At 43.1% G+C, this 27,306-nt stretch overlaps 1 protein-coding gene and 1 long non-coding RNA gene across 3 annotated transcripts in view; one reads left to right on the top strand and one right to left on the bottom strand.

Annotated features, from left to right (window-relative positions):
• TENM4 (teneurin transmembrane protein 4) overlaps positions 1-23,925 on the top strand; it is a 342,135-nt gene extending 318,210 nt beyond the window's left edge. The window contains exons 24-27 of the mRNA XM_053969741.1: positions 6,083-6,379; positions 7,598-9,212; positions 14,907-15,049; positions 23,108-23,925. Of these exons, the coding sequence (XP_053825716.1) occupies positions 6,083-6,379; positions 7,598-9,212; positions 14,907-15,049; positions 23,108-23,866 (2,814 nt within the window). The 3' untranslated portion in view covers positions 23,867-23,925. The remainder of the gene's footprint in view (positions 1-6,082; positions 6,380-7,597; positions 9,213-14,906; positions 15,050-23,107) is intronic.
• LOC128803105 (uncharacterized) lies at positions 3,699-8,735 on the bottom strand. 2 transcript variants are annotated; one of them, XR_008435640.1, is made up of 5 exons: positions 8,678-8,735; positions 5,366-5,463; positions 4,880-5,095; positions 4,450-4,632; positions 3,699-4,131 (listed from the first exon to the last, which is right to left on the bottom strand). It is a non-coding gene; the product is annotated as an uncharacterized LOC128803105 (long non-coding RNA). The 2 variants fall into 2 exon arrangements; XR_008435639.1 differs by lacking the exon at positions 8,678-8,735 and adding an exon at positions 7,501-7,601.
• Positions 23,926-27,306: the final 3,381 nt, after the last annotated feature.

Genomic DNA, 27,306 nt, shown 5'->3' with positions numbered 1-27,306 from the left:
ATGATTTGTATTGTCTGCAAGAGGGATGGAGCTGCAGGACAAAAAATTGTCTGTTCACCCTCAGTGACATAACCTTTATGACTGTAGTATATCATGTCTCCTTATGTGCTGATGTTCCCTTAGCCTTCAAAGGTGGTGCTGCTGATCTCCCTACCAGTCCTCTGCATCACTGGGAATGTGTGACCTCCCATCAGACACCACAGGTTTAACCATCATCTCAGGCTGTTTAAGCAAGCCAGGGACAGTCATAACTATAAAATACCACACCAGATAGTGCAGGTGTTTTCTGCCTGTGCTGCTGGCAGTCATAGAGCAGAGCACTGAAAGCCTTCTAAGCATGTCAGGATGAGCTGAGAGAGCTGGGGTTGTTTAGTCTGAAGAAAAGAAGGCTCCAGAGAGACCTCAGAGCACCTTCCATTACCTAAAGGGGCTCCAAGAGAGCTGGAGAGGAGCTTAGGACAAGGGCATAGAGTTACAGGGCAAGGGGGAATTAATTCAAACTGGAAAAAAGATGGTTTGGATTAGATATTAGGAAGAAATTCTTGACTGTGAGGCTGATGAGACACTGGCACAGGCCACCCAAGGATGATGTGGCTGCTCCAGCCCTGGAAGTGTTCAAGGCCAGGTTGGATGGGGCTCTGAGGAGCCTTGTCTAATGGAAAGTGTCCATGCCCATGGCAGGGAGGTTGGAATTAGATCTCTAAGGCCCCCTCCTACCCAAGCCATTCAATGATTCTGGGAATACTGTTCACTGGAAAACCTCAGAAAAAAAGTCTGGATTCCTGAAATTGCTAGTCTTTGAACCTGTTGAAGAACTGGGCTCACACAGCATTGCACCACAATTGCTATTGTTCCCTGAATTGTTACAAGCAGCTCCAGCCTGACAGTACTCTCCCTCCAGGAGTGCCCAGACCTTTCTGTGCTTGAGACTGATGTGTTTTGAAAACATTGTTCCGCACAATGCACCTCATACTTGTCAGGGCTGTTTAAAGATCTTGCCCAATAAGCTGTAATTCATCTGCTAACTGCTGGCAAAGCTGGGAACTTGTAATAGCAAGTCCTGTGCACTCACCCTGTACCTTGCTAGTCTCAGAGTCACAGGCTGATGAACAGTTCCTGGGAAGCTGCTCAGCACCTGGCAAATTCAGACCCTCTGAGAAAAATGCTTAGTGCTGTGTAATGCCACCACAGCAAAGGACTGCAGCTATTTATTCACACTTAAGCTTGGCAGTAAATATCAATGCTCTGGTTTCAGGATATGTGTTTCCCAGTCCTTGCTCTTCACCTCTCCCTGTTCCCTGCTGCATGACCCCTGCCACTTCGGTGTGATATTTCCTGTCTCTCCTCGTTCACACTTGTCAAGTATTTCTCTTCAATCTCTCTACCCCAGCCTCTGTTCTTTTCCCCATGCGTCGATAGCCTCATATTTTGTTAGCAGAAGAAAAAATGCAAGCAGCAATGAAAGCTGAAGCTGCTCTTTCAGTGTGAACTGCTGTGTATTTGCAGATCAGTTGTCACCACGCTTTTTTGTTGGGTTTGTCTTGGGGGGTTCATTTCATTTCATTTCATTTCATTTCATTTCATTTCATTTCAATAACTGATTAAATTTTCAGAAAGGTCTTTTTCTGAAAAGAGAGGGCCTTCTGAAATCTGCAGCTGGGTCACAGCTATTTGGTGTTCAAAACAGTTTCCACTCATTTAGACACAGCTCAGCTGCCCATACCAGTTTTTATCTCCCAAATTTTTTGCAGTAGATTCAAACACAGAATGTGTCTGTGTTTTATATTGTACTACAGTTGTAAAAACACTTGCAAAATGAATTTTCAGGCTAGTTGCTGGTATCCCTATAAATCTGCCAGCATTTATTCACATTTTGAGCATATCAAGACCCTTCTAGTGAATCAGGAGTGCATCTTACATGGTCAAAGGACTCAGTTATGGCTGTGTTCAGGGGTTCAAAGTTGTTGAGGGTGTACTAGATGTTTTAAGCTCTGTGTCTGTGCATGCATGGCAGCACCTGCACCCCTTATACAAAAACCTGCAAGGTGCTAATTGCCTCCCTGGGGATTGCACAACATTTAACGTACTCTCTGTGTGATGTTCCCCTCTTCCCTCACACCAATAATTGCTGCTTTCCCTAGCAGGAGAGAAACTTAGGAAAGTTAAATTCAACATGTTTTTGTTCATTTTGGGAAATGTTACCATTTTCTGCTATATGTGTGTCGGAACCCAAGGTGTCCCTCAGACACTCTTGGATGTTCTGGGTCCAGGTCAGAAGCATCTGAGACCCTGGCAGGCAGCCAGAAACCCCAGTGGTTTTGAATTTGATCCATAGAACAATTTACCAACCTTGCAGGAAGAACAAGAAATCACAAAAGTTTAGATATTATAATAGAAGTAGTCACAAAGTGAAAGGAAGGATTTTTGAGTGCTGTACAGGGGGGTTTTAGGCCTTGTACAGAGGGGTCTGAGTTTTGTACATGGGGTTCAGAAGTTCTAAGATGGAGGGATTTGGGTGTGCCCTGTCCTCCTTCTTTCTCCTTCCTATCCTCCATGTTCTTGGTGATGTTGGCACTCACAGATTGGTTTAGAGTAGTAAGCCACTGTTCAATATAGGTGATAGGCATTGGGGAAAAACTATAAATATATAATACATAATGTGTGATATAAAAGATGGCACCAGCCCCTGGGGTGAGTGAGAGAGGGTCAGACATGGAGTGAGAAAGAGTCCAAGAGAGTGTCAGGGAGTGTGTGTGCTTTGAGATAACATGCAATAAACCACCTTGAGACCGGACGACTGAAGACTACTGAGTCTTTCTTTGAAGGCCCAGGTTGGAGGAGAGATTTTACCACCTCCCGGGGTCACCCCAATCTGGGGGTGAGCCCCGTCATATGTGAGTAAGTTACTACTTTCCCTCTCCTCTCACCCCACTGCTGACATGAGACAACAGCAAAGACATAGTCCTTCATGGGGAAAGAACATCCCTAAGAGGCTCCAGCATCATTTCATGAAACCTTTGAAGTGAGGACAACAGGATCTGGACAAGCAAAAGAGTCATCCTTTCTGCTGTCATCACGGATCCACTTTTTATGAGTTGTGCCTCTTCCTCCCACAGTGTGCTTGGGGACTGGCAGCCTGTTGCCATGAGTTTGGCCAGCACCCAGCGCGATGAGGCCACTTCCACAGCTGCCTCCCTGACCCCGCCTTGGAAATAGCACAATACATGGTTCCTTATTGCATGGATAAGGCACACAGCAGGGACTTCTGCATGGATGAAGGGAAATGGGACAACTCTGATACCTTTTTCCCTGTTCCACCAGTGCTGACCTGGTTCTGTACTTGGCCAGGCAGCTGTAAACCAGCACAAATATGTTAAAGCAGCCCCTTTCACTTTTGCTGTTTCCCACACACCCCATGAAAAGTTGTGATTCTCTATCCACCCACCCAGCAGTGAGATACCTCTGCAGATTGGTTGGCTATGAATGCCACCCATCCCTGGCCAACAGCAGCAAGAGACTTCGCTTGTAGAGAGAGCATTAAGTAAATCCTGCTTCAAGGAACAGGACTCCTCCTTTTTATTTTTAATTTTGTTTTTTAATAAAACGAGGTTTTTTATACAGAAATATGTAAAGTAATCGCTGACAATAGAGCAAATAGGACAGCAAAAAGAGACAGGGCTGCTGGCTCAGTCCTTTTATTTATTTAACCATGGTAACTCCTGTCATAAGTCACTTTGTTTTTTCCCAAGACCCTGGCAGTGGGTTAATGGTGGCATCAAGACCTAGTATCCCAGAAATCCCCAGAGCCAACATGACCAGAGGGGGATATGGTGCTAACCATTCCTGGTATGCTGACTAATAAAGATGGTCCAGGATAATCTCCACAATTTCTGCAAGACATTGAGGTCTGGCTATGGCCACTCCAACAGTTTTAGCAGTCTGCTGGAGAAGTTCCTTTCTAGGCAGCCGTTCATCACATGGATGATGTTGGCTCCTGAAGTCCTCATTGCAGGAGTATTTTGTGCCCTCCTCTGCTGAAGGTTGCCAGGCTGTTTTCATGAGAGTCCTCTTCCTTTTTGTACTCTTGTGTTCCCAGGGAGATCAATGCATGTTGTTTGATTATCATTTAAGCTAAAGGAGTGCCAAAGAAAGCATTGGAGAAATCAGAGATGGTGGTGTGTTTATGCTCCTTTTTCTGCAGAGGAAGCTAAGAGATTGAATGAAGTACTGTGGAATATGAGTTAGGGGTTAAATTTAGTCTCTCACACATTCTAAAGGGATGTCAAATCCACTGTGAACTGTGGATTTAAATTTACCTTGTCTTGATCCTATGCTGATCACAAGCCTTGTCAAACACTCTGAGGGGCAAAACCCTTTTGCAGGAGGTTTTCAGACTCCACTCCAGAATAAGGTCTGGGATGGAGGATGGCACCTTATTTAGCTGCTCACCATAAAACACAGTTATTGGACTGCAGCCTGCAGCCCTGTCAGTTCTTCTGCAGAAAATTCACTTCTGTACAAGGCATGCCCTTGAACAACTATGTAAAAGATTTAGACCGTCTTCAGAGGCTACTGGCAGGGTAGGATTCACTTTGCTCATCACCTTGAGGGGTTACTGTTTGCACTGCAGCACTTCTCAGATAAAAGAGACAGTACATCAAGAGGGCAGAAGAAAACAAATCATTAAAAAATAAAATACAGGAAAAGGGAGATTGGTTCCAACTAGTTGCACAGACATTGCTTGCCAGAGCATAGGGATGGTGGAACAATTTATGGCACCAGTCAGAGGATACAGACATTTGGACTGAGCTTAAAGAGCTATCCAGGGACCTGCTGTTTGGTCCTTCCAGCCCAGTGAATGGTACTGCTGCTAACATACTTCTCTGGAAGACCTCGTTCAGCCTAGATTACTGTTCCAGCCCTAGAAGAGCTCTTCCCAGCTTTCTTGGCAAAGACCTGGAGCAGAAGCTGCAGCTGCCAGGATGGAGCCTCTCTGTGAATATATGGGAGGCAGAGATGCCTTTACTTCCTGCTTTGCTTTTCTTTTTATGCAAGGAATTGCCTCTTGTGTTTCTCTCTCTATAGCAGCAAGCACCTAGGAGATAGCAAATTCCTCTTAGTTACGCATGTGCATCTGTATTTAAGAGTTTCAATACCTTTTTAATTATTTTCCAGCTTCCCTGTTATAATGGCTGATTTCTTCTCTCACATTGTACATTTACACTCCATATCACACATATTTAATTAGAGCATTGTCTGCCTTTCCACAAAGTTTCTTCCCTGAAGTCATATGTACCTTTTATCCTTGTTATTCATAATAGAAAATTGTTGTTGCACTTGCCTCTTACATCATCCTCACACTTACATCATAGCAGCAATTCCTTCTCTTCCCAGCTCCTGTGTTGCTTTCTTCTGAATTCTGGCTTTCTGGTGTCCCCGTTCTCTAGGCTTCAGCATAGATGTCTGCCCATGCAAGACAAAGGCACTGCAGTGATTCAGCCTTTCCCTCTCCTGTTCTTCCAGGGCTGAGGAACCTCTTTGTTGATTTAACCCCATGCTTTCCCTTGCAAGTCCAACCATGCAAAGTCCTACAAGTCCAACTAAAATAAGGACCACCATCATATTCACCACCAAACCATGTCCTCAAGTGCTACATTTGCATGTTTTTGAGCACTTCAGGAGTGTCAGTGTTACCCAGAGCAGGATAGGGCAGTGTTTTTAACTTGATCTGAATATTCTAGGTTTGATAAGTAGAATATCTTGGAAATATTCCTTGCAATAACTTGTCATTCTGTGCTCTGTAGGTCACATCTGCTGTAGCAGTCCTAAATCTAGCTTTGGGATATGAGCAATATTCCTTCACTGTGGTGTGTCAAAAGTACCATACTTTTGCCTCTCTCCTCACTGAAGTCAATAAAAGCAATGTTAGGACAACTCTTTGCTTTTAAAAATTGTGTCTTATCCAGCAGCAATGAACAGCTGGATACTCTCCAGTGTGCTGTAAAGAGGTATTTGGTGAAACAAGGCTACTCTTTCTAACTTACACTATTTCCAGCTTCCTAATTCTCCCTTTTTCCTGTAGGTTCACAACAGAAACCTGCTGTCCCTTGACTTTGATCGTGTGACAAGGACTGAGAAAATCTATGATGACCACCGCAAGTTCACGCTCCGCATCCTCTACGACCAGGCAGGGAGGCCCAGTCTCTGGTCACCCAGCAGCAGACTGAATGGGGTCAATGTCACCTATTCCCCAGGAGGACACATCGCAGGGATTCAGAGGGGCACGATGTCAGAAAGGATGGAGTACGATCAGTCTGGCAGAATTACATCCAGAATCTTTGCTGATGGTAAATCATGGAGCTACACCTACTTGGAGAAGGTAAGAATAGTCATACAACTCAGAGATAGTGCATTTGACACACATGGGTTTTCTCCTTTGACATCAGTACAGCTGCACTCCTTCACCTCAGCTAATTGCTGGTCCTTATGGTCCAGTCCTCTTCTTCTGTCCCACTGAGGTGCACAAAGTGGCTTTTATGCTAGACCACCACATAGCAGTTGAAAATTGTCTGAGATGTTTTTTTCGTAGTCGTGCTGAGAGCATGTGAACTGTGAAGTTTTGACATGTGATTTTTTAAGCACAATCTTGCTTTATTGAGTTGACTGCAATATAAAATATGCTCAGATAAAGTCAGCAGAGTGAACAGTAGGAATTTCCAGTAGGATTTTCCATGTGAAAACAACCTACAGAGTGTGACATCCCACCTTCTTCAAGTGGCCCATTGCTACTTACAAAAATACATGTAATTAATAAGTGAGGCATTAATTCAGCCACACTTGCAGCACACTTTGCAGTGTTTCCTGGGGCATTCACTCTGTAGGTTAGCATGAAACTTATATTTTCTAGGTATTACCATTCAACATTACACTGCCCAGTTACCCACTGATCCATGTATTATATACCTGGGACTGGAAATTTTTATTCCTGGTTTTTGAATAGCACCTATCCCTAAAGCAGTTTGAGGAAACTGTAGTGTGCCATATCTTTTAAAAAGGAAAAAGTATTGACTTATTCCTTGTATTATATAATCTATGTGGATTGTTTGTTATATAAAAAAAAAAAAAAAAAAAACCCAGAACAAATAAGTATGCAGGCAGAAGTTTGGAGGAAGAGGATAATAGAAGATGGGTTGAATGAATTAATGAATTAATTCATCATTGGAAGGTGTTGGAGGATACTTTTTCAAGCATTGTTTAAGTAGCTCTACCAGTTTTGTTTAGTTAGTTTTCAAAGGCTATTGGCACAGGGAAATTGTAAGACAGCTATAGTAGTGATTTGTAGTGATTTGAAAAACTGAGCATTCTGAACTTGGACCTTTCTCACTGCATTAACTGCTTCTTCCACTGACCCAGTCCTGTTTGAGGATACTTGATGCGCCATGCACAGCTCCCTACCTTTCACTGTTGAATTCTATGGGTGCAGAGATTTGTCCTACTCACCCTGCTCTTTGGATTGACGAATCTTACAGGTTTTGTGAGAGTATAATTTTGCTGGAAAAACAGGGATATAATCTATACTTTTCTTCTTCCCATCCAGTCCATGGTGCTGCTCCTTCACAGCCAGAGACAGTACATCTTTGAGTTTGACAAGAATGACCGGTTGTCCTCGGTGACCATGCCCAACGTTGCCCGTCAGACTTTGGAAACCATTCGTTCCATTGGTTACTACAGGAACATCTACCGGCCACCAGAAGGCAATGCCTCAGTAATTCAGGACTTCACAGAGGATGAGCAGCTCCTCCACACTTTGTACTTGGGCACAGGGAGACGTGTCATCTACAAGTATGGGAAGCTGTCCAAGTTAGCCGAGATGCTCTATGATACCACAAAGATCAGTTTCACATATGACGAAACTGCAGGCATGCTGAAGACCATAAACTTGCAGAATGAAGGGTTCACCTGCACAATCAGGTACAGACAGATAGGGCCCCTCATTGACCGACAGATTTTCCGCTTCACTGAGGAGGGCATGGTGAATGCACGCTTTGACTACAACTATGACAACAGCTTCCGGGTGACCAGCATGCAAGCAGTCATCAACGAGACACCTTTGCCTATTGATCTCTACAGGTACGATGACGTGTCAGGCAAAACTGAGCAATTTGGTAAATTTGGGGTCATTTACTACGATATCAACCAGATTATTACCACTGCTGTCATGACCCACACTAAACATTTTGATGCCTATGGCAGGATGAAGGAGGTCCAGTATGAGATATTCCGGTCTCTCATGTACTGGATGACTGTGCAGTATGACAACATGGGGAGAGTGGTTAAGAAAGAGCTGAAGGTTGGCCCTTACGCAAACACAACTCGTTACTCATATGAATATGATGCTGATGGCCAGTTGCAGACCGTGTCTATCAATGACAAACCTCTCTGGCGTTACAGCTATGACCTAAATGGAAACCTCCATCTGTTGAGTCCAGGGAATAGTGCCCGCCTTACACCACTCAGGTATGACCTCAGGGATCGGATTACTAGACTGGGGGATGTGCAGTACAAAATGGATGAAGATGGCTTCCTGAAGCAAAGGGGCAATGATATTTTTGAGTACAATTCAGCTGGCCTGCTCATCAAAGCCTACAATAAAGTGAGTGGGTGGAGTGTGAAGTACCGCTATGATGGCCTAGGAAGGAGAGTCTCCAGCAAAACCAGCCATGGCCATCACTTGCAGTTCTTCTACGCTGATCTGACCAACCCAACCAAGGTCACCCACTTGTACAACCACTCGAGCTCTGAGATCACCTCCCTGTACTATGACCTCCAAGGCCACCTCTTTGCAATGGAGCTCAGCAGCGGTGATGAATTCTATATAGCCTGTGATAACATTGGCACTCCTTTGGCTGTCTTCAGTGGGACTGGCTTAATGATCAAGCAGATACTGTACACAGCATATGGGGAGATCTATATGGACACTAATCCCAACTTCCAGATCATCATCGGCTACCATGGAGGACTGTATGACCCCCTCACGAAGCTTATCCACATGGGGCGGAGAGACTACGATGTGCTAGCGGGTCGCTGGACAAGTCCGGACCATGATATGTGGAAGCATCTGAGTAGCAATAACATAATGCCTTTCAACCTGTATATGTTCAAAAACAACAACCCCATTAGCAATTCTCAGGATATCAAATGTTACATGACAGGTAAGATATTTAAATTAATAAACATTTTCACAAGCTTGCCATCAGCAAATAGGTGTCATGGTCTAATGCCAGATAGAACTAAGCCCCACACCACAGCTGCTCAGTCACTCTTCCTAGGTGGGATGGGGAACTGAAAAAGTGAGAAAACCCATAGACAGAGATTGAGATAAAGACAGTTTAATAGGAAAAGCAAAAGCTGCTTATACAAGAAAAGCAAAGCCAGGAATTTATTCTCTACTTCCCATCAGCAGGCAGCCATCCCCAGGACAGCAGGGCTCCATCCCACAAAACAGTGGCTTGGGAAGACAAACACCATCACTCCAAATGTCTTCTCCTTTCTTCTTCCTCCCCAAATTTATATGACACCATATGGTCTGTGATATCCTTTGGGTCAGTCAGGGTCAGCTGTCTGGCTATGTCCCCTCCCAACTCCTTGTGCACCCCCTGCCCCCTCGCTGATGGGATGGGGTGAGGAGCAGAAAAGGCCTTGGCTCTGTGTGAGCACTGCTCAGCAGTAGCAAGACCATCCCTGTGTTACCAATACTTTCCTAAAAAATCCAACATGCAGCCCTGTACCAGCTACTGTAAATAAACTTATCCTCATCAAAACCAGTACAATAGGTAATTCCTCTCTCAGTGTCCTGATCACCATGAGGTTTTCCATTCTTTAATTAATGGATATAAGTTTTAGATTGCCAGTTGGACCCCCATGTACAGGGCATGTTTAATTCATTAGTATAGATGGAGATTGTAATTCCCAAACCTGTTTCCTTTCTCTTCTTAGGTGTTTGTTCTTTTTATTTTGCTTACAGATTTTTGTCCCCTCAGATATCTGAAGTTTAACTACCAATTAATGTCCCGATAACCTTCCTCTTTGTAGAGGGGCATACAGATTTGTTTTAGCAGAATAGCAAAGCGATTCAAACCTTTTGTTACAGTCAGCCATTTCAGAGTGTCTACATGACTACTACACTACTAGCTATGTAGTTCAAAGTTAATCAGCCTCGCAAAATCAACAGTGTCTACAAAAAGTCAAGAAAATAAGGTGCTTTAGACTTAGAGGACAGATTTTGGGGTACACCTACCCCAAAGCTTGACACAATCTCTGAACTGCTTCCCCTGAAACTTTGTAAAATTGCTGTAATATGAGCTCTGGGGTATTTTTACAGAAAATCCTTTTGTATGTTAAATAGCCTTCCTATATACACAGAATCATTTAGTTTGGAAAATACCTTTAAGATTATAAAGTCCAACTGTTAACCTAGCACTACCACATCCACCACTAAACAGTGTTCCTAAGTGCTTCAACTACATGTCTCTTAAATCCCTGCTGGGATGGTGTCTCCAACACTGCCTTGGGCAGCCTCTCCCAGTGCTTGACAGTCCATTTTGTGAAGAATTTTTTCCTAAAATCCAATCTAAACCTGCCCTGGTGCAACTTGAGGTTTTTCCTCTTGTTCTATTGCTGGTTACCTGGGAAAACAGACCAGCCCCCACCATATACTGCAACCTTGTTTCAGGCAGTTGTAGAGAGTGAGAAGGTCCTCCCTGAGCCCTCTTTTCTCCAGGCTGAGCACCCCCAGCTCCCTCAGCTGCTCCTCACCAGACTTGTGCTCCAGACCCTTCCCCGGCTCCATTGTCCTTCTCTGGACACACTCCAGCACCTCAATTTCCTTCTTGCATAAGCAGAACTGAACAGAATTCAAGGTGGGGCCTCACCAGTGCCCAGTACAGGGGGACAATCACTGCCTTGGTCATGCTGGCCACCCTATTGCTGATACTGCCCTGGATGGCACTGGCCTTTTTGGCCATCTGATCACGCTTGCATGTTTGCTGCCATCCCCTGCCTGTACTGAGATAGCAGCCTGAAGGACCTCACTAGCAAATTGTCCCTCTACCAGGTTTATCTTCAGCCAGCTTTGTTTTATCCCCTTTCTCTAGTCTCAAACTTAGTTTCATACTGTGTGCAACAGTGGTAGCAATGAGAAGAGTTTGAGAAGTTTGAGAAGACTTTTTGGTGAGACTCTTTTCTAGATACTTCCCATTGAAAAGCCAAGTGCCACAATCACATATCAAATGTGCATACTTCTTAAGGTGATAGAATTAATTTTTAAATGCTCCTGCTGCATCTAATAACAACCTTCCCATATTCAACAATAATTCCATTCCCCTAAGTTACAAGATCTGATAAATAGCAAATAAATGTTACAAAGTAAAAATCTTGGGGTTTCTATCCTGCTTGTTTTTCTAGGCATTAGGATTTGTGCTTTCAGGTTCTTCTGCAATAATCATAAGGATTAGATCATGGGGGTTTTTTCATGAAAAATTGTTTTCTCCAGAGCTGAGAAGATGATGCCACAAGGGAAGTAAAATATGTCAAAAGATGCAGGCTAAGATCATGTTGCTCACACTCTGATGATAAGGGCTGGGAGGGAATACCTCAAGATAACTTTTCCTATCAGAAAATGCTTATTGGTCAAAACTGAATTTGTTTATGGGGGAGGGTTGAGACCGAGAGATTTCTCAACAGAAGCGTAAACAGCTCTCAAAATTGTCTCAATGACAAATTCCAGAATGTCCTTAAAGAAAAATGCATTTTGGATTTCAGCCTTTTCAAGTTAAGTGTAAACTAATGATTGAAAACTGGAAAAGAAAAATAAGGAGTCAAAACCAACATGGAGTTTAATTCAGAAGTTAATTGGAATTTTTTGGTTTGAACAGATCTAGTTTTTGAACTGTTGCTTTGTAGCATCTTAACAGATTTTTGTTTTCCTGCTCAAGTTAAGACAGGACTAAATATTTTTTCTAGCCCTGTGTTAGAACAGGTGCACAGCTTCCACATAGCTGTGACAATAAAATCGAGATGTCAAAACCTGATACACCAATATTTTATATTTAACAAATAATTTTTCCATGGTCTTGTAAGTTCTGTTTTTAGTTTTTTAAGAATACAGAGCCCAAATGCATTTTTCAAGTTTCTCCTTCCCCAGTGCATGGAAGAAGCAGGCCATGCTATGGGATGAGTGCTGTGACACAAGGCTGCTGCCCCAGCACTTCTTTTTGCTCAGGCTTTCAGGCACCTCGTGTATAGGACCCATGATAAGACTGTCCTTGTCATCACAACCAAATCTGCCCAGATCTGGAGACAGGGAACTGCTCTCTGTCCCTCCATTCCCACACTGGGACCTGTTTGTCCCTAGGGGAGCTCAGTGCCCAGGACATGGGTGACCAGCGGGTGCTTTGGCCCACAATGATGAGGTCTCTGAGCTTAAGGAAGTTGAAGGTATGTGGAGGGAAGAGCAGGAGAAGCAGGTATTTATGTTTTGAGAGGCCCATAGTTAAACATTAATATTTTAGTGATTGTACACTTCATGGCACAGAGCTTTGCTGCCAGCTTCAGCAATCCTGATGGATTGAACTGACATTTCCATTACATGTGTCTGCATTAAGCACTCCTTTTCTTTGCCCTCAAATGAATTTACTGTGAAATGTGTTGGCAGGGTTACTGTAGCTGAAAAAAACCTCTGTGATGTGAAATGTACTTTTCTGTCAAAAAAGTTGTCACTGCCTCCTGGCAAATTAGTATTTTCCCCTCTGTTTTCTCAGCTCCACACCTTCCTCCCATGGCTTCAGGTTGTTTGTTTTGGTGGTTTTTCATTCTGGGTATTCCAACACCTCTCTCCAAAAAGAAAAAACTCCTGTTTGCAAATGTTTTGGAAGTCAGTTTTCTGAGAAGTATAAAAAAAACCCTTTTATTGGATATTTCCAGACATGTTACATATTTTTCAACAGTTCAGCATTCATCCTCTGTATTCTTTCTAGCATTTTTGAAGTGCTTGGGACGTGATTCCTGCACCAATGCTGACCTTCACTGTTTTACTTTGTTCTCCTGACCACCTGGTCCACAATATGTACATCAAAGTTCTTCATTTGAGATAAGAAGGATTTGGAAGCAGGCTGGCTTAGCACTAGGCAACAAAATAATCAAATGAGCCTTTTCATTTCTCTCATACCCCCCCAACCTCTCTGTTTCAAAGACACTCCAAAAACAATCTGTACATTGAGTGAACAGAAGTGTTTTTATTACAGAAATCCTCCCTTTTCCACATGGATTGTCGCAAGAGCTTTTTGGACATCTGCCCAATCGCAACATTTTGGCCTGTAGGAAAACAAGCAACAGATAGTGTGTTTGTTTGGCTCCTGATTCTCCAGTCATCTGGAACGGCGTTACTTGCCACTTGCATCCATAATTTCTTTTCCAACCAGCTCTTCAGAACATTAATTTAGGCTCATGGGAATAGAGAAACAAAATATTCAAAGATGCATATTTCATTATTTATTTTTTTTTCTATCTTCAGATTGTCTCAACAACACTTACTGAGTTTAGCAAAATACAAGTCAAGCCTTTGCAGTTCCAGCTTGAAGCAGAGCAATCACCAACAAAATTCCAGTTACATCCAGACACTTAAGATCCTTGGGAGCTAATATTAGTTAAACTTCACCTTCATACCTTCTTTTACCTTGCAATTGCTATTGTGTGCCAAATGCACACTATATTGCTCAGGGACTGTAGCAGGTGTGCCCTCTGGAGCTAAGTGAAGGCAAACAAGGTGTGCTCATCAAATGCTCTGAAGTTAAGGGGGGAAGTGATGCTAATCCCAAGCAGATATAGGAGTTAGCCAACCTCATAATTTTTTCCTCCAGCAGATTAACTTTCACCTGCTATTGCTAATAGCTGTGCAATCAAAAATCAAGGAAGACTTTGTAATCTACTGGCAAGTAAATGCAGGAATAATGTCCCAAATGGCTGGTTTTCCATCACGTTCCCTTTAGTGCCAGTGGTCCCTCTTCTGTATAAGACAATAATTTATCACTGGTAGCCACCAGTTTTCTCACCATCCATGGACTTTTTTTAACGTGTTTCTAAAAATTACCAAGCAAAATATCTCTCATGTCTGTACACTTATTTTCACTATAATATACCTTGCAGGTAGTATGAAGTCTAATTATAAATATCATTGCAAAAGATGATGTGACTTTACACTGGTTTAATACTCAAACTACAGCTGCTTATGAAAGATGCCAGGAAACTCTAGACTGAGGTGGAAATCCATGGAAAAAGCAGTGGATATGTCCAGAGCCTCTTCTGTGAGCACCAGCTAAATGCCTGAGCTGTCCATCCTGGATGTCCTGGTATTCTGGCACATAGCTCAAAATTTAGTCTTCAGCCTGCAGGCCCTTTGAGAGTCCTCAGGGAGAGAAGTATTGGGGCGGAGGTGTTCTGAGCTGACTGTAGGACTGGATAACACTTCCCAATTGGCTGGAGCATCTCAAGCTCCAAGAGTGTTGCTGTTGCTGTACTTCTGCACACCTTCAAACAGTGCTTGGTTCCTGCTGATGAAGGGCAGACATGAAGTTGGCTTTGATTTGGGCCATTTGCTCACTGCCAATGTTTCTGTTTCAGAGCTGGGAAAGTGCAGAATTTGACTCTGGCTGGAGGTAGAAATGCCAGATTTTGGCACACAGCTCATTCTAGCACCATTAAGATTTCTGCTCTTCACACAAAGCAGAAGCTCATCATTTTGTCCAGACTGCTACAATGCCAGCCACCATGGGATCCTCCTCTGGGCCTTCTCCTGGGCAATCCTGCTTGAGAGATCAGATAAACTTATTTATGTTTCTCTTCCCTTCCAGATGTCAACAGTTGGCTGCTCACCTTTGGGTTCCAGCTGCACAATGTCATCCCTGGCTACCCCAAGCCAGACATGGATGCAATGGAGCCATCCTATGAGCTAATCCACACACAGATGAAAACCCAAGAATGGGACAACAGCAAGGTGATCCATGTAACTCCATACTGTATCTCATGCCCTTATCAGCAAACTACCCATTTGCAATGTTGGTTGGAAAAGCTCTACCAGCATGTTGTGAGATGAAGAGCGAGTCAGACCCCATTCCAGTATTGAAATCTGACCAAATAATCACATATTAAGTTCCCTACTGCCATAGTGCATTTTCCTGTGATATTTTCTGGTGGTTGCTCAGTGAAGTTGTGTGTTACTCTTTCTTTCTCCCACAAGAGGCCCCATTATCACGTATTGCAGGCTAAATTGAAGGCCTTTGCACTCAGGATTTTTAGAAGTTAAAAAAAGTGAATCTTGATACAGAATTGGTTTATAAAGTGGGGTTATTTTTTGTTCTAGAAATCTATTCATTCTGGATTAAAGTGTCTTAAATAAGAAGTCACACTACTTGCATAGGAAGCTCTTTCGTATTGCAGAGAGTCTTTCCAGAAATAATTTTCTTATTATATTAAACTACATTTTACATGACTAGGTTTAATCCCATGTAACTGTGTCCTGCTTTTAAAAACGGGCTTGTTTCCCAAGCCATTTTGGTAGATGCTGGTGCAAAATTCAGTGATAAAATTGCCAAGAAAAAGGCTTTTGCAGCCCAGTCATTTCCCCATCTTCCTGTTGAGACATACTCAGCTGAAAGATGAAAAAGTTGTTAAAAGTTAGAGCACATGGTCAGGATTTGAGAGCCCTAGATTATGTCCCAGCCCTACTGCTTATCAGTGTATGACCTTGAAAGTCATTTACCTCTCAGGATTCTCTTTCATTTCATAGCCTGATTGTATTCTGGGGTGGCTTTCATCTGTTTAGTCTGAATCCTCTTTAGTCTGAGCTCCCACTTGCTGTTGCTGTGTGTTCAAACATTACAAGAGCAGTGAGGCACCGACATGCTTGGGAAGATCAGGACACGCCCTCCACATTTCTGTTAATGAAATGATAACAGTACGCAATGGAACTGATTCCATCTGCCCTTCTAGACTCTCTACCTATGGCTTCACTGAAATCTTGATGTCTGCAGCAGATTCTTGAGGTACACACACACCTTAAACGGGGAGGTCACATTTCTTGAACCACAAAAGGTATCACTCAAAGTTAAAAACAAATTACTATAGATTGATAGTAGTCATGTGTCAGTCCATCATTGGTACTCAGCCTCACAGCCATGCTGAAGACAAGTTAAAATGTACCAGCTTCAACGAGAAATTTATATGAAGTTTCACTTAATAGGGGGAACTAAAAAAACTAGCATGACTGGGTTGATGCTTGAAAGCTATTACAGTGCAGTAACTGTATGGTTATGGTTTGGAGCTCAGAGACAACATTTTTTGTTTCTTATTTCCTTGGATTAAACAATAAAATGCTAATAGAAGTTATTTCTCTAATGAGAGAGAGTCTCAGGATTTTCCTCCTCTCTGCTGGGACACAGTCTCCCTGGGCAAAGCTGTACAGGAGTAGGCAAACAAGAACGGCTCACCCAGAGACTGCACAGAAGACCATCTCTGTATTGTTATGCGATGTAGATAATAATTCTCACAGAACTACCACAGAAATTATCGCTATTGGTAGTATTATATTACTATTTTATCATTAGTTCATTATGTGTATTATAGTGTGTAATATATATATAACATTCTTATATTACTATATATTGCTATTATATTACTATATATACTATTATATTATATTACTATATATACAATTAGTATACTATATACTATTGGTATATATACTATATATATACTAGTAATATTATATTACTATATATACTATTATATTACTATATAATATTACTATATTGCTATATAACATTTTAATAATACTATAATGTATTATAGTATCATTATTTGACTTATTGAATAGCCAAGTAACTTGAGTGACAGCTTGACGTGATGACTAACCCTTGTTCCTACAGGCAGATGAGCTGGAAATAAAATCAAGGAGAACCCTCCCTTCTGTCCACCCATTTTAGGTGAATCTGTCTGAATGAACAATAAGAAAAGAAGGAAATCTCCACGTCCCTCACAGGTTTTTAAAGCCAGAAGCTGCAGTGAGGGCTGTGCAGGGACCTGCTCATTAAGCGGGCTTTATACAGCTATCATGCTTCCAGATGAGTCCCTTTGCACTCAGATGTTGAAAGTGGAATTTAACCACTGCAGACTGTTTCATATTCTTCCCCTGTGTTATGACAGCAACAAAACATGAACATTATTGTTTCAGTCTACAGTTGCAGGATCGTGCTGTGATAGCAAGTGGCTCTTAAATGCTGTAGAGCAGGATTCCCTTGCTTTCTGTCACACTCAGCATATTGTACACACATATTTGCATGTGCCTACAATAAATCCATTCACATATGATACCTGAACACATGATCCATTTTTTCCTACACCTATCCATGCATCCAACACTGATGTTTCCATAAAGTTCTGTTCACTCCCAACCCTTCCAGGCATCAATACACACTCCCAGACACAGTTCAGTCCTCTTCCTACTGGTTGTCTCTGTATTTATTGATGAAGCATGTGGAAGAAAATAGAAACTTTTGAAAATTTCACATAGGAAATGACAAAATTAAACCAAGGTAAATGGAAGCACAGGAAACATTTTCAGTTAATAAAACTGATCAATCTGTAAAATGGTATTGCAGAGCATACATAGTAAGCTCTAGATCTTTTGTCATTTAAAAGTAGCTTGGACAAGGAATTGATCACTGAATGATGTACCACAACTTTCTCATCTCCATGTCTTCTGATCCCTAGTTTCTCTGGGTGACATATCTCCTTGTGATAGACGAAAGTATATTTGAGCTACTCCACTGGCTTTGCTGATCAAAGTTGGCCCAGCAGATTGAGTCTGTTCTTTTATCAGAGAGGTACAACTAACAGGAGAACAATAACAAAGCAACTAACACCCATAAATGGCTGCTTCATCTCTCTTCAGGATGCATAACCAGAGGGCCCTAGCATCTCCTTCCAAAACATTTTTGGTACTCACCTTGCTGGTCTGAAAGACAGGAGAGATAATTCTGACTTTGAGCATGCACCACCTCAAAAAAAGCCAGCATGCCATAAGCCTTGCACTAACCCCCTAAAGCTCTGAAGTGACATTTAAAATCCAATACTCCATTGTGCAGCACTTCCCCTCCTCCTCCCCACTACTGTGAGGCTGTCACTAAATTGTTTGTTGAACAAGTTCAGTATTATTGGCCACTGGGGGACTCTGGGTGACCTCTGGCATATTGTGGAACTGCAGCACCTGAATCCAATTTCTCTTCTGTTTTTTTGTTGGGGTTTTTTTTGGTTTTTTTTTTTTTGGTTTTTTTTTTTTCTTCTTATTTTGTCTTGTTGAGCTGTCAGGTAATTGTTGGAGCCAGAACAACTCTATTTCCAGGGAGGGGAGTTTTGGAGTCAGCACTTGTATCATTATCTGCATTCTGTTATAACTACCATTCTCTCCATCCCATGGGCACTGTCTCCAGGAAGGGTCCTGTTTTCTGCAGTGCCTGTTACAGGCTTTGCTGGAGAAGTAGTTTTTGGCATCCCCTCTGGAGCAGCATTTTGGAGGCAAGGGCTGCTCTGGGATGCTCAGCCAGAAAGTGAGCTATAGGGCTTTGCTTTCTGGCAGAGCTTCTTCCAGGGACAATCTGTTTGAGACTGACTCTGCCAGTGTTCATCATTCTGGGAAGGCATCCTGACATTGCAAGTGCTTTGGCCTGGGCTTGGACCATCACATTGTCTGCACGTCTGTCCATCAGCCCCCAGTTATGTTTTACAAATGTAGTCGTCAGTTTTCAAAGGATCTAATGCAGGGAAAGGAGTTGAAGACTCAAAGACATTAGGCTCTTGAGGCTTTATGAAAATAGATGAGAAATCTGTAAAGTGATGAGCAAGAGGAGGAGGCAAATCCTCTTACTTCTCTGCACTTGAAATCTGCTTAATGAACTCAACCTCGCTATCCCCCTACAGTCATGTACAGTGGTGGGGTGGAGGAGAGACCTGTCCTCTAAGCCCCTGAGTTAGTGCTCCTGTTTGGCTCTGGCCTTGCTGGCCCATGGCTCACCTCTGCTGCCCCACATGTCACCTCTCAGACAACCCAAGAACCTGCAGTGCAGCCGTGCTGGTGGACACATCCAAACAGAGACTTATCTCCAGGTGATGGCCACATGGAATATAGGGAGGAGGCTGATGGCTGAACAATGGCTTTGTTAATGGAGAGCTACAGGGTAAATAAAAAGGGGGCTTATAAAAAAGAGGGAGAGCAACTTTTTATACTGGCAAATAGGGATAGGTCAAGGGGGAACAGTTTTAAATTAAGACAGTAAAGGTATAGATTAGATGTTAGGAAGAAATTCTGTACCCAGGGAGCAGTGAGGCACTGGCACAGGTTGCCCAGACAAGATGTGGATACCCCGTCCCTGGGGTTGTTCAAGGCCAGGTTGGATGGGGCTTTGGGCAGCCTGGTCTAATGGGGGCATCCTGCGCCATGGTGGGGGGGTTAGAAGAAGATCATCTTTTAGGTCCCTTACAGACCAAGCCTTTCTGTGATAGATAGGAAGGAGTTAAAAATTAATCATATATCAGAGAAATCATAACTTCCAAACCTTTTGGAAAAAGTAGCTTTCTGCATTGTAAGCCATATGGTGGTAAGAGAAACACCTATCTGTCTATAATGGCACAAGAATAGAAAGAAACTTGGAAACATGTTCACGTATTTCACATCTTGGATCCTTGATGGGAAATTAAAGCTTTCAGTCTCACACTGGAAGGCGGTATTTAAAAACAACAGATGATAGGATCTGGCGATGGTATTTCAAATCCTCAAGAGGTGCCGGCAAAATGCAAGAGGCTATTCAGAGATCCCAGTAATGTGCTGCTCTCCTGAGCTTTGTGCAGCAGAGAACAAATGATGAAGGTCGTTCTCTTCTCTCCAAAGGGTTGTTACTAGATAAAGTGAAATGTCACCTAAGGACATCTGATTAAAAAAGACTGTGAAGAAAAACAAACCCAGCATATTTGTCACTCACATAGAGCAACAAATATTGAAATAAAATAGAGATGAATTCCCTTCTTTCTTCTGAAAAACTGGTTTATAGATGCCTTGGTTTACAGTTGCTGAAAGCAGCAGCAATTTTTGGAGAATAGCACATGGCACTGCAGCTTTGGATGGAAATTTTCTGTTTCTTTTCCTTGCCAGTTCATTGAAATGAGTTCTAAGATTGAACAGAAATGGTAATTTCAAAGTCAGGGATACACTGCCTCTTTGAAATACATATAATCTGTTTGCCTCCACCCTCTTTATATTCACAGCACAGCATACACGCTGGCTGTGCTCTGGTTTGCTTGAATTTGTTGGTTGGGGTTTTTTTTCTGTTGGATGTGTTTGCTTTTCCTTTTAACAGAATGCTGTTCCCAAATACACTCTTTTATCAAAGAAATGCACTGAAAAAGTCATTTCACAGTCATCCTGGGCTTGTTTTCAAGGTAACAGAGATGCATTTAGTTATTGAAATAGTTGATAGCTAATAGTTAAGTTTGAGCAACCTGATCTAGTGGAAGGTGTCCCTGCCTGTGGCAGGTTTGGAACTAGATGATCTTTAAGGTTCCTTCCAGCCCAAGCCAGTCTGTGATTCTGAGTGATGGTGAATGTTCAGTGTTACAGCTTTGCACATCTCATTTCCTACTTCCCTATGTGAAAAAAAGGTGGGGAGAACCCAGAAGTAACCAGTCCTCAATAGAAAACTCTTTTTTGATTGTGCTCTTGTTCTTGATGAAGACACCTGAAGGTAGGTCTCTGCCTGTGAATTTTGATACTACGGTGGTGTCCAGATCCACTGGTTTGTTGGGGCAACCTAATTTGGAGGCATTCATAGAGGATCTTTACCTAATAATTTGCTCATAATCAAAAACAGCTCTTCAAGAATAAGGTGATGAAGACAAAATTGAAGGGGAGCAGGGGCAATTTCTGATAGGAATTACTCATCCATGCCCAGTACTGCCTGACCTCCCTGAGCTCCCTTCCCCAAAGTGATAATCAGTAGATGGTGCAATTAATTCCAGGGACTCTTTATCACTCACCTGCTGGTAAACAAGGTGATGTATATATAGATGGTGATACATAAGTGATCACAGGACATAGCAGTGTAGCACAGAAGACCTGATTTACATCCTTGAGTGAGCAGTGATTTGGTATGAGTGCTGAGAGATGCCTTTTCCCATCGCTGGTAAATGTTACTGAGACAAGTTGGAATGGCAACACGACATACGAAGTGGTTAAGGGACCACCTAGAGTCAACCCCTATGAGATACACCTGAGAAGAACTCGCCATTTAAACTTCTTTGAAGAGGAAGTAGCTAATTACCAAGGCTGTGCAGTGTGCACTTATTTATAACAATAAGTGTTTCACGGAGCCTAGAAGCCTAATTGTTCCATGTCCATCATCACTGACATCTACATTAATTACGTCCATTTTTTGCATAATTAGAGCACTTGTGCAATTGGCAGAGACTCGGCTCCCTATCAGTCTGTTAATTATATTGCTCTCTAGGGGATGTGTGAGATGCCCCACAGGCAGGATGGAGAAAACCAGAAAGAACTCCTTTTACATAGGAAACTGATTCCTGCTCCACCTGCTATGCTGTCAAACAAAAAGGGAAAAGGAGAATGTACACCAGCCTGCTCAACACTTTGAACAAAAGTAATTTCTGGGAATTTTAATGTTCTACAACCTAAAATGGGTTTTTGAAATTGTATTCCTCTATTCCCTTATAGTTTTCTCTTTTAACAGTCAAAACTGCTTATAACTTCTGAGTAAGTTGCAATGCTGAATCCCTTTTTTTTTTTTTTTTTTTTTTTTTAATACTTCATGACTCATCCCTGGAAATGAGGGTTTATTTCACTTCCCTTGTCATGTTACAAGTCTTGTGCGAGTGGTTCACATTGAAATGCCTGCATCATCTGAATTGTATTCTTGCACCCAGGGTGTGAATCTCTAGTTCATGGACAGTTTGAGGCAATATCCTTCATGGGTGTTTAATTTCCTCGAAATAATTGGAATGGAGTAAACTTTGTAGCCTATGTTTAATCCTGGGTGTCATTACATTATTGAACTGAGCCATTGTCACTGCCAGGAGAGTTTTGTCATAGTTTTTGTCATCTTGCTTGTGTGAAATTTTTCAAATTTCAAATAAGTGTTTGTGAACAGGAGTCTGTAAGAAGCCAGTGCTGCCATGAATTGATGGGAGCATTTCCAGAACATTTTGCAGTAATGATGAGCTGCTGACTCGCTGTGTGCTTGCTCCATTATATCCTAACAGCAAAAGTGACTTTGTATTGCACTGGACTGCAAATGATCTGGGCTGTTGTCTCTCAGTTTTGCTTCAATGTATGCTAAAACTTGAGCATCAGGTGTGGTTGGCCTGAACTCTGGGAGCCTGGAAAATTGTAGAGGGTTTCCAGGAAATAAGTTTTGGATTTAATGCCTTCCTTGAGTTTTGAACAACCTGCTTTGGCCAGGCTGAAATGGAATACACAGAGGTTATGGTCAGTCTGAGGGTCATACAGGTCATGCAGGGCCTTTGAAGGCAGCACAAGGAGTTACAACACGGAGTTAAAATAGAAGAAACTTTTAGAAATACTTCCACACTTCACGGAAAATCTGAAAGCATTTGGTAAAGCATCATGGCCACAAGACAAATTGTTTCTTATGCAGAAGAACACTGAAACACAACTTAACTAACTATGTGTCCAAACTCAACCCCCCATACCACTGAGGCAAAAAAATATTTTTCTACCTCTACATCCTTCAATCTATGAAATTAAATATAGTTCAGTTTACAGAAACAATGAGCATTAGGAGGGGACAATATGTCTCTCCATGAAAAGGAATTAAAATTTTGAAAATATATGGTAAAGGGGGAAAAATAATGAAGCTCCTCATTACATATTTCCAGTATGTTCTTTGGCTCTCCAGCATCCTAATAATGCTTTTGGGTCATCAGGTTTCTCTTTCTAATACTTCATTCTCTTCTTTCTCTCCCTGCTCAGTCCATTTTGGGGGTCCAGTGTGAAGTGCAGAAGCAGCTGAAGGCCTTTGTCACCCTGGAGCGCTTCGAACAAATCTACAGCTCCAGCATCGCTGGGTGCCGGCACGTCAAGAAGAACAAGAACTTTGCTTCTGGAGGCTCCATCTTTGGCAAGGGCGTCAAGTTCGCCATGAAGGATGGGCGCGTGGCCACTGACATCATCAGCGTGGCCAACGAGGATGGGCGGAGGATTGCAGCCATCCTGAACAACGCCCACTACCTGGAGAACTTACACTTCACCATCGATGGGGTGGACACACACTATTTCATTAAGCAGGGGCCATCAGAGGGCGACCTATCCATCCTGGGCCTCAGCGGTGGGCGGAGGACCCTGGAGAATGGCGTGAATGTGACAGTGTCCCAGATCAACACAGTGCTGAGTGGGAGGACTAGACGCTACACGGACATCCAGCTCCAGTACGGTGCACTGTGTCTAAACACGCGCTACGGGACCACCTTGGACGAGGAGAAGGCACGCGTCCTGGAGCTGGCTCGACAGCGCGCCGTCACCCAAGCTTGGTCCCGGGAACAGCAGAGACTGCGGGATGGGGAGGAGGGTATTCGCTCATGGACAGAAGGGGAGAAGCAACAAGTGCTAAACACGGGCCGGGTACAGGGCTACGATGGCTATTTTGTGATCTCAGTGGAGCAGTACCCTGAACTCTCAGACAGCGCCAACAACATCCACTTCATGAGACAGAGCGAAATGGGCAGAAGGTGACAGAGAGGGTCAATGCGGTGACTTCTTGCCAAAGACAGCTACTCTTTTGTGGCCACTTACCTGACTGTGTTGTACTCAATCCTTTTTCTAAACTGAACAAGGTGGTGGGGAGGAAAATAGAAAGAGAAGGAATAATAAGGTTGCACTGTAACTCATGCAACATACTTTTTTTCCCATTTTAATTTGGCCTTCATGCATTTTTTGCAATGAACAGAAGGTATATTTTGCCGTAGTGTGATCACAGTGAAATTTACTGTCTCTTGTCCTTTTTTTTTGTTTGTTTGTTTTGGGCTTTTTTGTTTCTTTTCCCCTCTCTTTGTGAGGAATTTTAAGTGGGGAGTTGTCAACATACGTCCTTAGGTGTACGTGCAAAATGGGTGTCTGTGCTAACTTGTGTCATCCTAACCCTTTCTGATTTGGAGCAGGGACATAGCCTTCCACCTGGAACAGGGGGAGCACATGGCATGCCAGAGAGCTCCTCCCAGAAAGAAAGGAGATGGAAGACAATGCTGATTCTGATACTCTGAAAATGACCGTCCGAATCATGTGCCTCAAAAGAGACCTTACAAGTAGTTTTCACGTTTCCCTTGGGACATAAAGTGTTTCTTTGGGGGCTCCTGCTGAGCAAAAGTAGATTATAGAGGCAAAGGAGCTGATTATATCACCTTGCAAGATGATTCTCTTCCTTCCTGAACTGGAATAAAAAAAGAAAAAAAATGGTCTTTTTTCATTATGAGAGTAGATACTTTTGGGGGTTTTTTGTGTGTGCGCAAATCCTGGTTTTAGTTAAATAACTTAGCAAAACCCAAGAAAAGGGACTCCCGCTCTACTGAGAAAAGCTAAAATAAATCCTCTCTCATACATAGAGCTGTTCTATAGGTGGATTTAATGCGCCCATGTTGTACATTTGCTAATGGCATAACTTCATTAAATGTATAGTGTTTCAGTACATGAGGCTACGTGTTTAACAGTCCACTGTGCTGTATCTGATAAAACCAGTTAATTTTTAGGAAGCTGATTTGAATTTAAAAGTAGTTATAGTATCCCAGTGACATACCACTGAAAATTAGAGCCAAACCCTGCTTTTCCTGATTCTGGAGCTTGTATTTATTGGCTGGGAAATGCAGTTTGGAGTAGCATGCTGGCAAGTCATTTATGACTATGGCAGATAAATGTCTCCTGGGGACTTTGGCAGCAGGGATTTTAAAATGTTTAATAAGTAGCAACAGCTTGTGCATGGTGGGACAAGAAGGAGGATATTGAAATCAACCCTCTCACTGTTTCTTACACGAGCTCAAATTTAATGGAGAGCCCACTTGACTGTTAGCAGTGACAAGGGGGAGGTTGAATGGAAATGCCCACTACAGAGAGGACCAAGTGCTTTAATAAGAAATTGCTGACAAAGTTGTTCGGCATGCTAATGTAATTTTTATTCACATAACCTCTGTGCTCTGGTATTTGCAAGAGTCCTTGAAATTCAAGGGAGCAAGGAGATGAGCTCAGCATCCTCTTCCCTGCCTGAAACAATCATGTGCTGTTCCTGCAGGCAGAAGTGTTACCCCCCCCTCTCAATGGAGCTCTGGCTGGAGGTGGCCAACCCTGATCCTAGATAGGTGTCTCTGTCACACTGATACCTGCATGTGTCCTGACTCTAAGAGCTCTCTTGTGTCTCTCTGGGAACAGCTCAGTCTGATTTATTTTTTGTTTGATTCCATCCACTTTGGCTTTTCCCAGTTCTGCAGAGAGATAACCCAAGACATTCAAGTCCATGCCAAGGCTGTTTCCTTGCTCGGAGTCCTACAATGCACCTGTGTACTCAAAGGCAGCTCTGCTGCACTCATGCCACCAACCACTGCCATCCTCCAGCACAGACCAACACCCCTCTGCAGGATCTCACCCCCAGATACAGCGGGGGCGTGTCTTGGCCATGCAGTCCTCGAGCAGTGAAACATTGGCAGCCCCGGTGTTCTCACGGTTTTTCCATAGATGCCGGCTGCCAGCTCCGTCTGCCTTGCCTGTCTGTTCCCAGGTGCTTGCCAGGAGGAAGGTGATGGGATGGAAATTCCCTTAACAGACTGTTCCTCCTCCAGTTCCAAATCCCTAATACCTTTGGCTGCATGGCCATGACCAACAAACAGTATAGGTTTGATTTTCTGGTTGTCTCTCCTGCTTGCAGCAAGGGTGATGATGCTGATGCTGTGTCCCAGCGCTGTACTCTGAACCACCCCTTGCAGCACACAGCCTTTATTACTTTGGCAGGAGTGAACCACAGGCAGCTGGAAAGGGTATCCAGTTCTGGCAGAGGATAGAGAAGGCATGTTGGCCAGACCTACTCCAGGCTTTGGCAAGGGAGCAGTTGCTTTGGCAGCTGCCTGCCAGGGATGGTTAAAAGGCCATAGCATTGCCATATGTATGGCTGGTGTGAAGCGCTTGGTAAGCCTGGGTTGCCCTGAGGATGCACAGGTGGGGGTCAGGGGCAGTGTTAGCCAAACCAGCAGTAACCACCTACTCAAAGGAAGCAGCACCTTTTTGCTAGTGCTGTCCAGCTCCCTGCTTCCCCCTCTCCAAGTCACGCCACGGACAAATTCCTCTTAAAACCTCAAACTCATGATGGCTGTGAGTGTCTCAAACAGCATGAATGGAATGAAAAGAGACCTGCAGGAGGCAGGGTCAAAAGGTATGAACCCCTGGTAAAAGACCCACAGAGCAGAGAGAGCTCATTGTGCCTCCCATTTACACTCCCCCATTTCAAGCAGCTCCGAAGAAAAGTGGTGCTTCTGTATCCATCTGCGTCCATGCGTTACAGTGGAAGAGGTGCAGTGCAAGAATAAATGGTCCATTTTTCCACGGAGTCAAGAAAAGGGATTAGAGTGTAAAATATTCCTACTGGAACCCTGCCAGCCTGAGATGGCACCTCTACAGCCTTACACAGACTCTTCAGGTTATTACATGAGCTAATGACTTTGAGGAGTTCACCTGTTTTTCAAGAGTCTCCCAATCCCGCCATGCTCAGCATGCCCAGAGCCAGGAGACCAGAGCTCTGTGCCATGGCCAAGGGCAAGACCCTCGTGTTGCATTTTTCTGCATCCTCAAGCAGCACTGGGATGTGACTGCGCCTGTCTGACTGCCAGGTCCATGACGGTCTTCTCCTGGGCCTGCACCCACTATGGAAACTATGGACATTTTTTCGAAAAGGGGAAAAAATATATATGTAAAAGTATATATATGTATATGCTGTTCCTTTCTATCAAAGAAAAAATATACAAAGCAAAAATTTAAAAGGGATAATTGTCTAATACTGGGGACAAACCTGTCCAAAGACAGCTACTACATTCCTGAATCCTCAGCCTCTGTGAAAGCTTTCCACCTCATCTAGATGGCAAAACAACATTTTCAATCCTGAAACGCTAAATTTACCCATTCATTAGTGAAAAATGTTT

The sequence above is a fragment of the Vidua macroura genome, chromosome 2 (assembly GCF_024509145.1).
Source record: "Vidua macroura isolate BioBank_ID:100142 chromosome 2, ASM2450914v1, whole genome shotgun sequence".
Taxonomy (NCBI): domain Eukaryota; kingdom Metazoa; phylum Chordata; class Aves; order Passeriformes; family Viduidae; genus Vidua; species Vidua macroura.
Note: the sequence above shows the minus strand (reverse complement) of the source record. Positions and strands in the feature narration are given on the sequence as shown.